At 40.2% G+C, this 14,485-nt stretch overlaps 1 protein-coding gene across 2 annotated transcripts in view; it reads left to right on the forward strand.

Annotated features, from left to right (window-relative positions):
* LIFR (LIF receptor subunit alpha) overlaps positions 1–14,485 on the forward strand; it is a 74,983-nt gene that overhangs the window by 22,124 nt on the left and 38,374 nt on the right. For both annotated transcript variants that reach the window (XM_070586965.1, XM_070586964.1), the window contains exons 2-5: positions 1,458–1,617; positions 3,281–3,395; positions 5,850–5,989; positions 12,025–12,188. In XM_070586965.1, coding sequence (XP_070443066.1) covers positions 1,479–1,617; positions 3,281–3,395; positions 5,850–5,989; positions 12,025–12,188 — 558 coding nt within the window. In that variant the 5' untranslated portion in view covers positions 1,458–1,478. The remainder of the gene's footprint in view (positions 1–1,457; positions 1,618–3,280; positions 3,396–5,849; positions 5,990–12,024; positions 12,189–14,485) is intronic.

A 14,485-nucleotide genomic window follows, 5' to 3' on the forward strand; every position in this document is an offset into this window, starting at 1 on the left:
TATCATCCCCACTTTATGATGAAGAAACTGAGGCACAGAGAGGTTAAGGTCATACAATAAGTGGCAGAGTTGGGATTCAGACCCTGTCTGTGTGTTTAACCACACACTGTCCTGCCTGTGATGTGTTGGTGAGGCCCTCCATTCTAGAACCGCTCCTGAATGTGACCACCTCTCTCCACCTCTGCTTTTGGAACCCTAGTCCTGGCCTCTGGTGATCTCATTTGGACTGTGCTTTCCCTGCCCTTCTCTCCTCCCCTGGTGTCTGTCCTCCATGTAGCAGTAGAGAAATCTTCCCAAAGTGCAAATCGGATCATGATCTCCCTAATTAAAACATGCCAGTGGCTTCTCTTCTCAATCCATTAAACTCCATATCCTTTCAAGGGCCCTGAGGCCCTCTGTGGCCTGCCCAGCCCACCTCTCTGACTTGTCCCCTCCTATTCCTGGTCCTCTTGTCCTGTCTTAGGGTCTTTATATTTCCTCTTCCCCTGAGCTGATCACAGCAGTCTTCTCATCATTCAGGCCTCAGCTCAAGAACAGACTTCATTCACTCACACACTCCCGTGCACATCAGCTTATTCCAGTTTTTAAAACTCGTATTAGGATCTTAAATTTCTTATTTTCTCATGTCTGTATCTTTCTGAATGGAGTCTCAGCTTCCTGAGGGCTGGGCCCTCGTCTGGCTCAGCGTTGCGCCTCCAGTGCCTGGCTGAGGACCTGGCCCTTGGGAGGCCGTCTCTAAGCTTGTGCTGACAAGTGTCTCAGGAGTGCTCGGGCTGAACAGCGCCTCCCTCTGTGGCAGCCCCCACCACCGCCCACCAGACTCAGTCACTGCTCGTCTGCATGCGTTCAGTTTTCAACAGAAATATGTCACAGTCTCCTGTCCACCAGTGGTCCCTCTCCCATTATGGTTGTTATAGTGTTTGTACACTTTAGTCATTTCTGTCGTTGGTATTTTTTTCACATCTGCAAACTCTCTATCTTATTATTTACCTTAATTTTGTTAAACTATTTAAATTTATATGAAATGGAAACTTTATAGCACAGTGTAGATGGAAAAGAAAAGCAATATTGCTTGTCGTAAATGACTATGAAAGTTAATATATACTAATACTAATTAGAATTGAAAGTCTCATTCCATTTGTCGCTTAAAATCGTCCAAACTTCAGTTTTACGCACTGCGCTTCTGTACTCTAACAGTACTGGAGTGGAGAGTCGATAAACGTGCTCAGTTATAATCTTGAACTTGAAGCCTTTAGTTTGAAGATTCCTGAAGAACAGCTGTGTGTGATTGTCTATGTCTCCCAGAGCCGGGGCAGCTTGAGTCTTGTGTCTCCAAAGTTGCGGATGTACAGTGTGTCTCCGTATTGGTCAGTACCCTTTTCAGTGCTGGTGTGCACAGGATAAGACGTGTCTTCAGAGCGATTTGAACACCATTTGAACTTCTTCTCCTCATCCAGGCTGACTGCATTGCGCGGGTGATGGACTTTACCTTGTGTTTGACACAACGATCCCGGATGGTGGACAGCAAAAGAATGAGGATGACTTCAAATTTCCAGTGGCCCTTGTTAACATTTATTCTTCTCTATTTAATGAGTCAAGTAAATAGCCAGAAAAAGGGTGAGTCCTTCAGAGTCGAAAAGAATGAATTGATTGCCATGTCATTACTATTTTGATTATGAAGTGATCTTGTGTCTTTATTAAACTCTTTAGGTTTTTTTGTGGTTAAAATCTATTTCTTTGTCATCCTTTGTCTGTGTACTTTTGGTTCTTTTAAAAAGGTCCAGAAAGATAGATCTAAATATTCTTTCCCCATTTAAAAAAATTAAGCTACAATTTACAAACAATAAAGTTCATCCTTTTAGGAGAAAGTTCTGGGAGTTTTGACACATGCATGTAGTCATGTAACCACCAGTGCAATCGAGTGACAGAACAGTCCCGTCATCCCAGAAAATTCCCTGTGCTCCTCTGTAGTCAGCCCCTCCTGTCCCTACCTGCAGCCAACACTGATCTCTTTTCTCTGTAATTTTGCCTTTCAGAAGGTCACATAAATGAAATCTAAATCTTTCTTTAATAATATATTGTTTTCATCTTATTTAACTATATTAAGAATGTTTGTGTAGATATTACCTAGCTTATTTTGATAACAAACATTATCATCCTTCTGCCCAGGAGTTTCGTTTTACATTATTTCCATAATTAAACAGATCTTCTCTTTTCCTCAAGATCACAATTAAATACTTTATTATGATTACTGATGATTTCTAATGTGAGTGCTTCTAATGATTTTGTTTTCTATCTTATATAAATAGCTTTATAACTTATTGCTATGGTGAATATCATGCCAACCATATGTAAAAATTAGAAAAACTTTTTCATAGACATTTATAGAGAAAGTCTGAGATGGAATACCTTTTTTTACGCTGTAACTGCTTTATCCTCTCCCTCCCTCTCTTCTTTCCTCCTTTGTCCTTTTCTCCTCCCTCTTTCCCTCCCTCTCGTACCCGCCTCCTTTCTCTTTATTTTCCTCTTAGAATGACAGTTTTTCATCGTATAGTGCTTATGTATTCCATAATCTAATGTTATTTTATAGATGTGAATAAGTACGATTAGGATTGTAATCTTCTGAACTATTTGTTACTTTTCAGTTGTTTAAGCCTACACAAAATACATATATTTCAGAGACTCATGTGAACTCATTACTATTGAAGTGTAACATGCTCCATAAAAATCCAAAGATTGTCTGTGGGCTTTCTGTGTAGGTGGCAGTCTGGGAACAAGCAGGGAAGCAGCAGTGGCTGGGAGAGCTTAGAAGTGTTTGTGGCTGTGTGAGACACATGGTTTTACTTAGAGTCACCTTTTTCTTTTTGGCAAATGGGGCGATTGGAGATTAAAATATTCCCAGGCCCTCTCTCGGCCTCATCATTGAATCCACATAGTCACTCCCTCTATTTATCCTAGTTGCCTGGAAGGGGAGTTTTTGATAGAGGCCTAACCCCTCAGTGGTGGTCTAGTGGTTGGCCTACTCTCATCAGTTTACTCTCTAGATTTTTAAAACCAAAACTACAAGAAGAAATATAAAACTAGTGACCTCCTGTGACTGTAGGTTCATCTCTGCGCAAAGAACATGGCTGTCTCCAGACACACGTGCTTGTACTTATGACTGAAAACAGTTGACTTGTTGACCTTTTACAAGGCGATTAAATAATGAAGCATGTTCTCGTGTGTGTGTGTGTGTGTGTGTGTGTGTGTGTGTGTGTGTGTTTTCTTTCTCCTTCTCCAGGGGCTCCTCACGATCTGAAGTGTATAACTAACAATTTACAAGTGTGGGACTGTTCTTGGAAAGCACCTTCTGGAGCAGGCCATGGTACTTTCTATGAAGTTTGCATTGAAAATGGGTAATGGAAATACTTTCATTTATAGCTATAACCTAATTTGTCTTTAATTTTAGGATATAAAGATTTTATTTGGAAAATTTTTTAATGAAATTTTGAGTCTTAGCTCTCTATCTGAAAAGGCTCAATCTTACATCACTCAAGATGGAAACAAAACCTTCTCCTGGCCAAAACATTGATTCTTTTATGATATGGATATTAAGTATGGGACAGACTTCTAATGTGCCGTGGCTTCTGATCTGCTATGGGGAAGTTTTGCTGGTCTGTCCCAAACCAATGTCTACTGTATCAAAGTTCAAGTTTTGACCCTGCCTAACAGAATATGTCATTAATAGTGGCTTAACAGACAGGCATTAACTCTCTTGTCAGGAGTTCCAGGCTGACATGGTTGTTTATGGCCACAAGAGACCCAGGTTCCTCTTTATCATGCCACGCTGCCATCTTAGCGCGGGATCTCATGGTTCAAGATGATGCTTGAGGAGTGGCTATCCTGTCTACTTTCCAGCAAGCAGGAAGGAAAAGAAGGGTGATTTTCTTTAAGGAGACCTCTAAGAAGTTCCACACAACACCTCTGCTTACACATCAATGGCGGATCTCAGTCAAATGGCTAAACGTATTTGCATAAGAAGCTGGGCAGTGTGTTCTGCTAGCTGGATGGCAATGTGCCCAGATAAACCTTGGGTTAATGTTATTAAGGAAAAGGAGGAAATGGACATTAGGAGGCAAGTGGCAGGTTCTGTCATACCACCTTACCCTCTAAAGTAATCTTAGAGTGGGCTAGAGGCCTGGAATTGAGGCCTTTGAGCTGCATACAAGCCAGAACATTCTGCTTGCTTTTCCTTGATTCCAGCTGGGCTCTGAGTTGTTTAGCAATGCCAAAGGAGTTCCAGCCCAGCAGCTCCAAGCCCCAGTGTGCGGATGAGTGGTCCTCGTGTAAATTGACATAAATGTGATCTGTTTCCCATTCGGTTTACATTTATTGAGCATTAGTCTGAGCATTTTGGTAGTTCATCAACCAGGATGAGCTTGATTGTGTTGCAGAAACAACCCTCAAATCTTATTTTATTTTCTGCTGTGAAAATAAAGGATTCTTTCCTGCGGTGTTCTATGTTCTGTCCCGCATCTCTCCCTTAGAGCCCCAGGCCCGGGGTCCCTCACCCTCTGTGCATTAGGACAGGGGAACAAGGAGGGCACAGCCTGCACTGTTTCAGAGCTTCCTTCTGAAGTAATAGACGTGACTTTCACTTACGTTTCTCTGCAAATAAAGTCACATGACTGTACCTTGCTTCAGAGGATCAGGGAAGTGCAGTCCTACTGTGAATCCAGAAGGGGAGAAGCTGAAAATTTTGGTAAAAAAGCACTAATAACTACGCAGGCCACACAGAGAGGAAGTTGTTCTGGCTCCCCAGGAGTTCACAAGAAACAAGTCACGAGAGTGCTGTGGGTTAAGTGCTGACAGAAATTGCCTGTGAGGGGCTGAGGGCGCCTTGACTAAGGGGTGTGGGGTCCAGAGAGGCTGTCAGAGGTGTGGTTGGCCAGTGGGAATACTCAGTTTTCTCAGCAGAAGGAGGATAGGAGGACAGTCCAGCCTGAAAGGTACGATGGCGTGGATGTATGAAGTAGCACTGTTGAGAGAATTCAGGTGGTTTTGTGTTGCTGGCCCCTGCTGAAGCCTCACCATGTGAGGCTGAGAGGAGGTGAGCCCGGGGTTAAGGCAGAGTCCTGAGTGAGTGATGTGAGGAGGCCTGTGCTGGGGCGGGGGTGGGGCAGGGATGCGGGACGCACTGAAAGTCCCTTTGCTTGAATTACAGTTTTCATAGGAAGTTAGAAGTGTACATGAATAACAATAAAAGGAATGTAAACGTGCTCCATGAGGATGCAAAGGGCCGTGGAACCACAGAGTTAAAAATCACTTTTGTCTAAGAGTGTTTTGAAAGCAGAGCTGATGAGGAAGTTTTGTTCAGAGTGAACCATGAGCCGAGGTGAAGGAGCGGATGGATTGAGGGCGTCTGAGGGGCGACAAGTAGCCAGGTTCCCTTCTGTCCTCGCTGTCTGTCAAGCACCATCTTAGTGTGGGGCCCTGTGATGGTGTGGTCTAGAAGTGCCGGCTATGTAGGGGGCGGGGCACGTGCAATGGGAGGGAAGAGAAAGGAGGTAAAGCGCAGGTTGGGTGGGAGTTTGAAGGGCATGCTAAAATCCTAAGTGTCCTGAAAGAAGCCTTTACGCTACTCACTTGACTTTCTGGTACCATCTGGTTATTTTTTCCTGCCACCACATTGGTACACTTACCATTAACCTCTTTTTTTTCAGTCTTAAAATGCAGTATAACCTATCATATTTTTGTATACAAAAAAAAGCATTAAGTATTTTCCAGTGCATTTTGTATTAATGAAGTTTTTATGAAAATTGCATTATTAATTTTATCTGCTAATTAAAATTTAATTTCTTATATCGTAGATCCTATTCTTGTTATCCATCAGAGAAAACAAATATCAAAATCCCAGCTCTTTCACCTGGTGATCATGAAGTAGTGATAAGCCCTCTACGTGATTTTGGAAGTTCTATAAGTAAATTCATACTCAGTGAAAAAAATGTTTGTAAGTATTTGAAAAGAAAGTTGGTTTGAAAGTAACTTGGAACAATGCCTTTGTTAGTATTGTGGTGCTTTATAACTGGTGGAAATTTACCATTCTGTTGCATTTCCGTTGGTACACTAATGCTTTCATTTACCCAGTGGCTGTACCATGAATAGTAGAGCACGGCCAAGGTCAGGAAGGAAGCATGCTTGTCCTCTGGGCAGTCAAAATCGATGTCGCAGAGTTCAAGATACTTTTTTCCCGGCCCCTGTGCTTTGTTCATTTCTGCACACCTTTCAGAACTTCTCAGGTATCCCTTCTCTAGGAAATAGTCTTTGACCACCCCTTCCTAGAGAAGACCCTGTTCCTGTCTTAGTATTCCGTTAGGCAATCTGTATTTCTCTCTAGGGGCATTTCTCACCGTTGCGTTAGTAATTTCTTATGTAATTAGGTGCTCACTGTGTCTCCTCCATGAGAAAATAGTTTCCGTGAAGGCTGGGTGTTTGCCTTCCACACCTGGCCCCTAGCCCAGTGCCTGACCCATAGCAGGCATCTTCTACACACGTGTCCATGAATGCCTGGGACGCTTGCTACAAGCTGAATGGAAACCTGAAATAGACCCAGGCTGACAGAGGGAATTCTGCTATGTGGTGAGACCTTAAAAACCCCAGTTAGTCTTGACTGTTTTAATGGTGGGGTAAGCAGGTTCGTTGGCTGCTGACAACTATTATGGGATGGCACCGTAGTGATATTATAGTGATGTGATCTTATAGGGATGACTGACTTTGAAGCAAGGGAAAGAAACTATAATTAACTCGGTGATCTCTCCAGGTTTATGCACAGGGTGCATGTTTGGAGACGTCTGTGTCTAAGGTAGCATAGGTTTTGAAAGGATAGTAACAAAGCATGCTGTCCAGGAACTTAGAATCTGTCCTGTTTTCGGACTGAAGTGTTGTCTGGGTAAAGTGCTACTTAGGGCAGTCTTTCCAGATGAAGAGGAAAGAGCCGTGTTTGTTATTTTCTTTCTATAGTTGTGTGTGATGTATAGTTTGTGCAGTTGAGCCAGGATCCTACTACCCACAGGGATATACTGTTAACACTTAAATATATTTTCTGTGCATGTACATATAAACAATAGGTTCATATTACTTTGTAGCCTGCTTAGCAGAAGACGTAGATTGATTTTCAAGTTGTTATCTAAATAAATTTGTATTATTTTTACAGGCTGCGTAGTATGCAGTTGAATGGAGGTATCATAATTACTTTGTGATTGATGATTAACATTGAGATTTTTATTTCCAGTTTTTCAATATTATAGCCAAATGCTTTAATGAACATCTTTTGCACATAGATGTTTCTGAATTTGTGTGCTGATTTCCTTAGGCTAAATTCCTAGGCGTGAGAATGCTGCATTAAAGACATTGCCCTTCTTTATGGCTTTTGATATCCATTGCCAGTTGTTCTCCAAAAATTTTGAATCTCTTTGCCTTCCCGCAAACCTTGTATTAGAGGATGCGCGTTCTTCCACATCCTTGCCAGGACTGGGTATTGTCCATCTCTCTTAGTTTTGCCATTTCAATCTCATGGCCCCCAAATTATAACATTGTTTTTGTATTTCTTTTTTTTTCCCCCAAGATTGGCACCTGAGCTAACATCTCTTGCCAATCTTTGTTTTTCTTGTTTCCCCAAAACTCCCCAGCACATAGTTGTATATTCTAGTTGTCAGTCCTTCTGTTTCTGTCTTGTGGTACCCCACCTCAGCGTGACTTGATGAGTGGAGCTAGGTCTGCGCCCAGGATCCGAACTGGCAAAACCCTGGGCCACCAAAACGGAGTGTGCGAACTTACCCACCTGGCCGGCCCCATGTTTTTGCATTTCTGTCATTACTTTTTTAAACTAATTATCATTCATTTTTACTCTTTTCTGAACTATTTGTATCCTTTGTAAATCTTCTCTGATGTTGAAATTAGTCTTTTTCCTCGTCAGTTCACCTTATCTCTATGTTATGGTTATTAATTCTGTCATATTTGCTACATATATTTTTCCAAGTTTAAAATGTAAACTTTATGGTATTTTTCACACCACAGGTTTTCGTTTTTATATGATAGAATCTCTTGCTATTTTTCTTTATGAGTTTTTGATTTTATTATCATGCTTGATTTAAATCTTTCATCCATCTGGAATGATTTTATAGTAAGGTATGAGGACTCTAACTTAATTTTATTCCAGATTCTTAAAAAATTCCTAGAGACTCTCAGAGAGCTGGCTTGAGTTGTCTGATTTTTCAGTGGGTATTGAGAAGGTCCTGTCTGGGAAGCTACTTGAAGATGATAGTGGTAGAAAGAATGAGAAAGGCAGGTCAAGACAGACTCCAGGTGACTTATTTGATTAATAGTTCCTTGTTTTTACAAAGCATATAATTCTTGATAGCATTTTTAATAATAATGGGCCTGATCATGATTAGAATATTAGATTAACAGTATCCCAATACTAAGATGTTTCTACTACTACTACTAAGAAAGGTGCTGAGAAGCAAATTGAAAAGCAGATTAGATGAATATGAGAGAGGGAGGTCAAAGCTTTGAGCACCTACTATGTGCAAGAGAAGCTATGAAATGATAGTACAGCTGTGCATTAAAGGATCTGGGTTCTTTGGCAATTTGCTACTAAATAAAAGTATGAGAAATTAAGTTTTCTGCAGATCTTAAGATGCTTTCAAAAGTAGACATATAGCGGCCGGCCCCATGACCGAGCAGTTAAGTTCACGTGCTCCGCTTTGGCGGCCTGGGGTTTCGCTGGTTCGGATCCTGGGCGCAGACGTGGCACCGCTAGTCAGGCCATGCTGGGGCGGCGTCCCACATAGCACAACCAGAGGCATTCACAACTAGAATATACAACTATGTACTGGGGGGCTTTGGGGAGAAGAAGGAAAAGGAGGAAAAAAAAAGGATTGGCAACAGATGTTAGCTCAGGTGCCAATAACAAAAACAGAAAGAAAAAAGAAAAGTAGACATAAAAAACAAACAAGATATTTACCATACATATATATGTATATATCTAATAAGCTGCTAATTGACAAGGAGAAGCACGAAAGTAAGTTTTTGTAAGACTTTTAATGTCTAAGTTTCTTAAAATAACCTGAAAATTTGGATCCATCTGAGGCAGAATAAATAAAGTGGATTCCATCAAGAGCTGGGAAAGCTTCCTCTTCTGATGTTCTAAAGCAAAAGGAGCATGGAGGTTATGGGTAAAGATGTACTAGCTTTAAAAAAATAAACAAACAAGACTGATTAAATTTCTTTTGAACTGTCCAGCTGAAAAGTTCCTAGTTTCTAGAAAGCAAGGTCACATTGTCCTCCAATGTCTATTTTAGCTGGAAAGTAGTGCAAGTGACAGTTCATGGGAGCTTAGGGGAACTTGCCGTCTGGACTATGAAGTAGTGAAAAAAGTGTGTCTGTTTAATCCTTTTGTTTGTAATTATGGCTGTTCCTGTCTTTAGCTTGAGATATTGGGTATGACTTGTGTTTCTAAGAGTAGCCCACTGCTATTTAGATAAAATGTAAATTATGCGGCCTTTTCAGGGAGGGAGGTGTTTTAATAGATAAGCGTTGCCTTAGTAAAAGACTCCCATGTTTCATAATTTTAAAGTTACTACATCGTGACATCCTGAAACATTTGAAAGAACCACTTTCTTGGAAGCCTCTGCTCTCTGTGGTCACACTGGCACCTTGAACTTTCCCTCTCCTGGCGCTAAATCAACTTCCTCCTCCTCGTTTCCGCTGCCTCTTTTTTTTGAGGAAGATTAGCCCTGAGCTAACATCTGCTGCCAATATTCCTCTTTTTGCTGAGGAAGACTGGCCCTGAGCTAACGGCTGTGCCCATCTTCCTCTGTTATATGGGACCCCTGCCACAGCATGGCTTGACAAGCAGTGCATAGGTCCACACCTAGGATCCGAACCTGTGAACCCCGGGCTGCCGAAGCGGAATGTGCGAACTTAACTGCTGTGCCACCGGGCCGGCCCCACTTCTTCTTTTTAAAAGCACCTTCCCACTTAAAACTTCTCCTATAAAGTATCTTCCACTGTCCTTATATAGCTGTGTAACTGTTAACTTTGCTCTATAGTTTAGGCTTTAAATCCACGTGTACTATTTGCAGTACAGCCCTAAACATTTGATAAAGGTCCACTGTAGAGCACTGTGGTCAGCAAATTTTAGTTAAATTTTTTAAGAACTTATAAGTTCCAAGACTCATTTGTATTGGTTTGCTCTGCTGTTTTTGGTATTTTGCACATTCAGCTGCCCTACCTCTGTCAACTCCTGTAGTTTGTGCTTGCCATGGCTTTATTCACTTGGTCCTTGAGCTTCATGGGGAAGGACCAGGACAGAGATGAGGCCTGAGAGCATGTGTCTCTGGATTTCTTTCAACTTAGCTTCACCTCACTGTCATTCGAGGAGAGAGCATGTGAGAAAGAGGCCCCAGTTTCTCCGACCCCCGCATGCTAGAGAGCCTGTGTTTCATAGATGGAACAGTCTCATACCTTGTGTTTTCCACTGATCCAACAAGTTTCGGTAATTTACTCATCCCTTGTGGGTAGGAAGACTTGAAGATTTTGAAGCTTAACTTATTCTCCGTGCTACTTTTTTTCAGTTTACCAGTTTCTCCCTATGAGATGCCATGTCCTTGAGCATGGTTTTTCTCTTTGCTTTTCTAATACTGCTTCAGAGCCCACTGCCCTTTCAAACTTCTTTCTCAGGTATTGACAATAACCTCCCCAATGTCAGTGATGTTTTCTCAGTCTTCGTCTGAGTTCTGTCTTACTTGGCCTAGAGGACAACCCATTTCTTTTGATCTCAGTGATCTTGGCTTTTCTCTGGTTTCCTTCTTCTTCCCTCTCAGGTTCTTGCTGAGGTCTGTTTCCTTGAAGGTGTGACTGCCTGTCAGTAGCTCTCAGACAAGCTTCTGCTGTTTTGTGTCTGTGCATCCATGTTCATTTCTTCAGCTGCAGTCAGTGAGTTCCTCTTGAGTCTGTATCCGTGGTTCTGACTTGTCACCATTCTCACTCAACGTCTGCAGACCACCCCCATTGACTGTCTCTTCCTCTCCTGACACTCAGTCATCCACAGCCATTCTCCTGCATCTCTTCACAATGGTCCCTGATTCCTTTTGCCATTCTTGCTGCTCTCTGGTCTAGAAACTTGAGGAAGATGTTTCTGTGCCTTGTTATACTAATCCTTCGTTTCTTTGATCCGGTCACTTCTTTGAAATGCCCATCAGATTTTGTCCTTTCTTTTCCATATATGGCATCATGATCCATATCCTTGTCACTCTAGCGAGGCTTTCTCCAACTGTCTGCTACTTGATCACCTTCTCTCTTTGTCCATCTTCTGCAGACCGTGTTCTACACCGCTGCTAAACTAGGCTTTCTGAAGGACTTCTTAATCCTGCTAAGGCCGTCTTAGATTTTCACAGTACTCTCATGGCTTCCTCCCTCAGTGCCTTGGTCATTACTACAGTCTTGCTACTATTTACGATACCTATGCCAGTAATAGCTCATTGCATTGTCAAGTGGGTGACTTCCTCTGGCATGGGGGGCTCTGACACTGGGAGATGAGTGGGAAGGATGCAAAGAAAACAGATGGAAAGCTTTACCAAGGCGAACTTTCCATGTTCTCTTGTTTTCTTAGGCCCAGCCTACAGCCATGCAAAGGAAGCTCTTTTCCTTCTCTCTGATGTTGCCTACTTGTAGCTTCCAGACCGGATGACACTAGAATGTTGTGGGAACCTAGTTGCTGTTTGTATTAGAAGCCATTATGGATTTGAAACAGCCAGCTGATAAATAATTTTCTTAACTGTGGCTGATGAATCATTGGGAGCTTCTTAAATAAATACATACATATATTGGTTCTCTTTTCAGAATAGGTTCCAGAGTTTGCCTTTAATTCTTGATTATTTTTTGCTCAAGAAGGAATAGAATTTAAGATTAGTTAATAGAATTACAATATGAAACATTATTATTTATTTTACTAATCTTTATCTTTTGTTTCCTGTTTTTAAGCCTTAATTCCAGACACTCCAGAGATCTTGAATTTGTCTGCTGATTTCCCAACTTCTACGTTACACCTGAAGTGGAGTGACAGGGGTTCTGTTCTTCCACGTCATTCAAATGTCATCTGGGAAATTAAAATTCTACGTAAAAAGAATATGGAAATAGTAAAATCAGTAAGTTTGAACAAAAATAGATTTTTTTCTTGTGACATTAAAGAAACTGAATAATTTTTAAAAGATTTTTAAGGTGGCATCAGTGAACCATTAGATTATTAAAGAAATAGATCAGATGTCCTTTCATCGTTCATTAAAAACATACGCTATGACTCAAAAATCACTTAATTATTAAAATATTGTGTAACCATTATAGGAAATTTATGAAATTAAGGGAGAAATAATCCATGATTCTATCACTTGAACACAGTAAATGTTATCTTTGGGTATTCCAATCTAACCTTTTTTATATGCATGTTTTTACATAAATGAAATAAAAGTATACATGTAATTTAGTCTGTTATTTTTTTCTTTGTCTAATATTATAAAATAAAAATAAATGTTTTGAAACATATTTAGCCATAGTAATTGTTGAGAAATTTTGTATAGATCTGTAAGTTTGAATCTATCTGAATCTGAAATAATGTTCTTATATTTAGTAGTACTAAATTAATTAAAATTTTAAATTTTACATTAATTTAAATTTCAAGTTAAAATTTAACTTTTAAATTATTAATTTTAATTAATTTAAATTTTGAATTTAAATTTAAATTTAAAATTAATTTTTCTCTCTTCTTTTTTTAATCGTGTTTGTGAATGGTTTCCTTATGATCTGTCTTTAGTTTGCCCTTAGTGTAAGGGATAGTGAGAAATAGTGAAAAGTTTTGAAAGCCTATGTGGTCATTCTTTCTCTTATCCTTTTACTCTTTTCCTCCTTACTGGATTTAAAATATGCGTAGTTATAGATTTAAGAATTAGGAGACCATCTCATGATTTTACAGTTTATTTGCCTAAGTATGTAGATAAGATAATGATAAATAGGATTATTCTGTATTTCATAGTTAGTGTCTTATTTTTCCTTTTTGACAGCCTATGTATTACATTCCTGAAATAATAGCAGCCACAGTTGTAGTCAGCATGTACCTAGTGCTTCCGGCGTTCCTGACACTGTTGTGAAAGCTCTATGTGTTAATTCCTCACATCCTCACAACAGGCCCATGACGGAGGCACTGTTAGCATCGTCCCCATTTTACAGATGAAGATACAGAGTCACAGGAAGGCATTAAATGGTAGAGCCAGGACTGGAACCCAGGCAATTTGGTTCCAGAGTCTGTGCTCGCTCTTAACCACTACAGTGTATGTTACATAATAAGTATATTCGTTTTCATCTAAGGTATCCTCTTTTTCCTTTTCATCTATTCAAATTGAACACACTTTTCTAGACCCAGGTCAAATCCTACCCATTATTTTAAAGCCCATCCTAATTACTTCATCCTAGAATGCTCTCTTTTCTTAAATTTTAGTGGCAATTCTTGATGTCAATCTCATTTGCAGCTAGCTTTGTTATAGCTCTACCATTGTTGTCTTAAAATTACCACTTATTTAAAATTATATCACATAGCTTTTTATTATGGCTTAGCATTTTGTATTCTGGGTTACTACTCACTGGCTTACAATGACTTCTCAAAACCTCCTTTTTCTCATTTTTAAAGTGGTGCTAATATTTGCTCTTGTAAATGACATGTGTTTACAAAGCTGCTAAACCAGCTATTTGTTGTCATTACTTCCTTTGGGAGCTAGTTTTTTTTTTTTTTAATTAACTCAGGGATGCTAGAATAAGAGGGATATTCTTTGAAGTGTGAGTGAAATCAAACATAAATGAATGGAAATGTTCTTCTAAGGTCATATAACTCCTTGCCGCAAGATGCGTTGCAAGACAGCAATGGCAAGGCAGTAATTCCCTACTTTGGGGAGTATAATCTTTGATGAAAAATCTTTGTATGGGGAAATATAGCAGGAGGCAAGAAAAATAGAGATAGAACAAATGAATTTTAAAAAGTGAAATGTAAAAGGGTAAATGATCCACGTCCATAGTAAAATGCGACATTTTTATTTGTAAGTATATGTTATTAATATCAGTATTTAAGGCAGACTTGTTTATAATCAAGTCATTTTGTCACAGGTTATAATGCTATTATTTTGTAATATTTTAAAGATCAAGAATACTATACATTAGGGGCCAACCTGGTGGCGCAGTGGTTAAGTTCACACGTTCTGCTTCGGCAGCCCAGGTTCACCGGTTCAGATCCCGGGTGCAGACATGGTACTGCTTGGCAAGCCGTGCTGTGGTAGGCGTCTCACACATAAAGTAGAGGAAGATGGGCATGGATATTAGCTCAGGGCCAGTCTTCCTCAGCAAAAGGAGGATTGGCAGCAGATGTGCGCTCAGGGCTAATCTTACTCAAAAAAAAAAAAAA

The sequence above is a fragment of the Equus przewalskii genome, chromosome 20 (genome assembly GCF_037783145.1).
Source record: "Equus przewalskii isolate Varuska chromosome 20, EquPr2, whole genome shotgun sequence".
Taxonomy (NCBI): domain Eukaryota; kingdom Metazoa; phylum Chordata; class Mammalia; order Perissodactyla; family Equidae; genus Equus; species Equus przewalskii.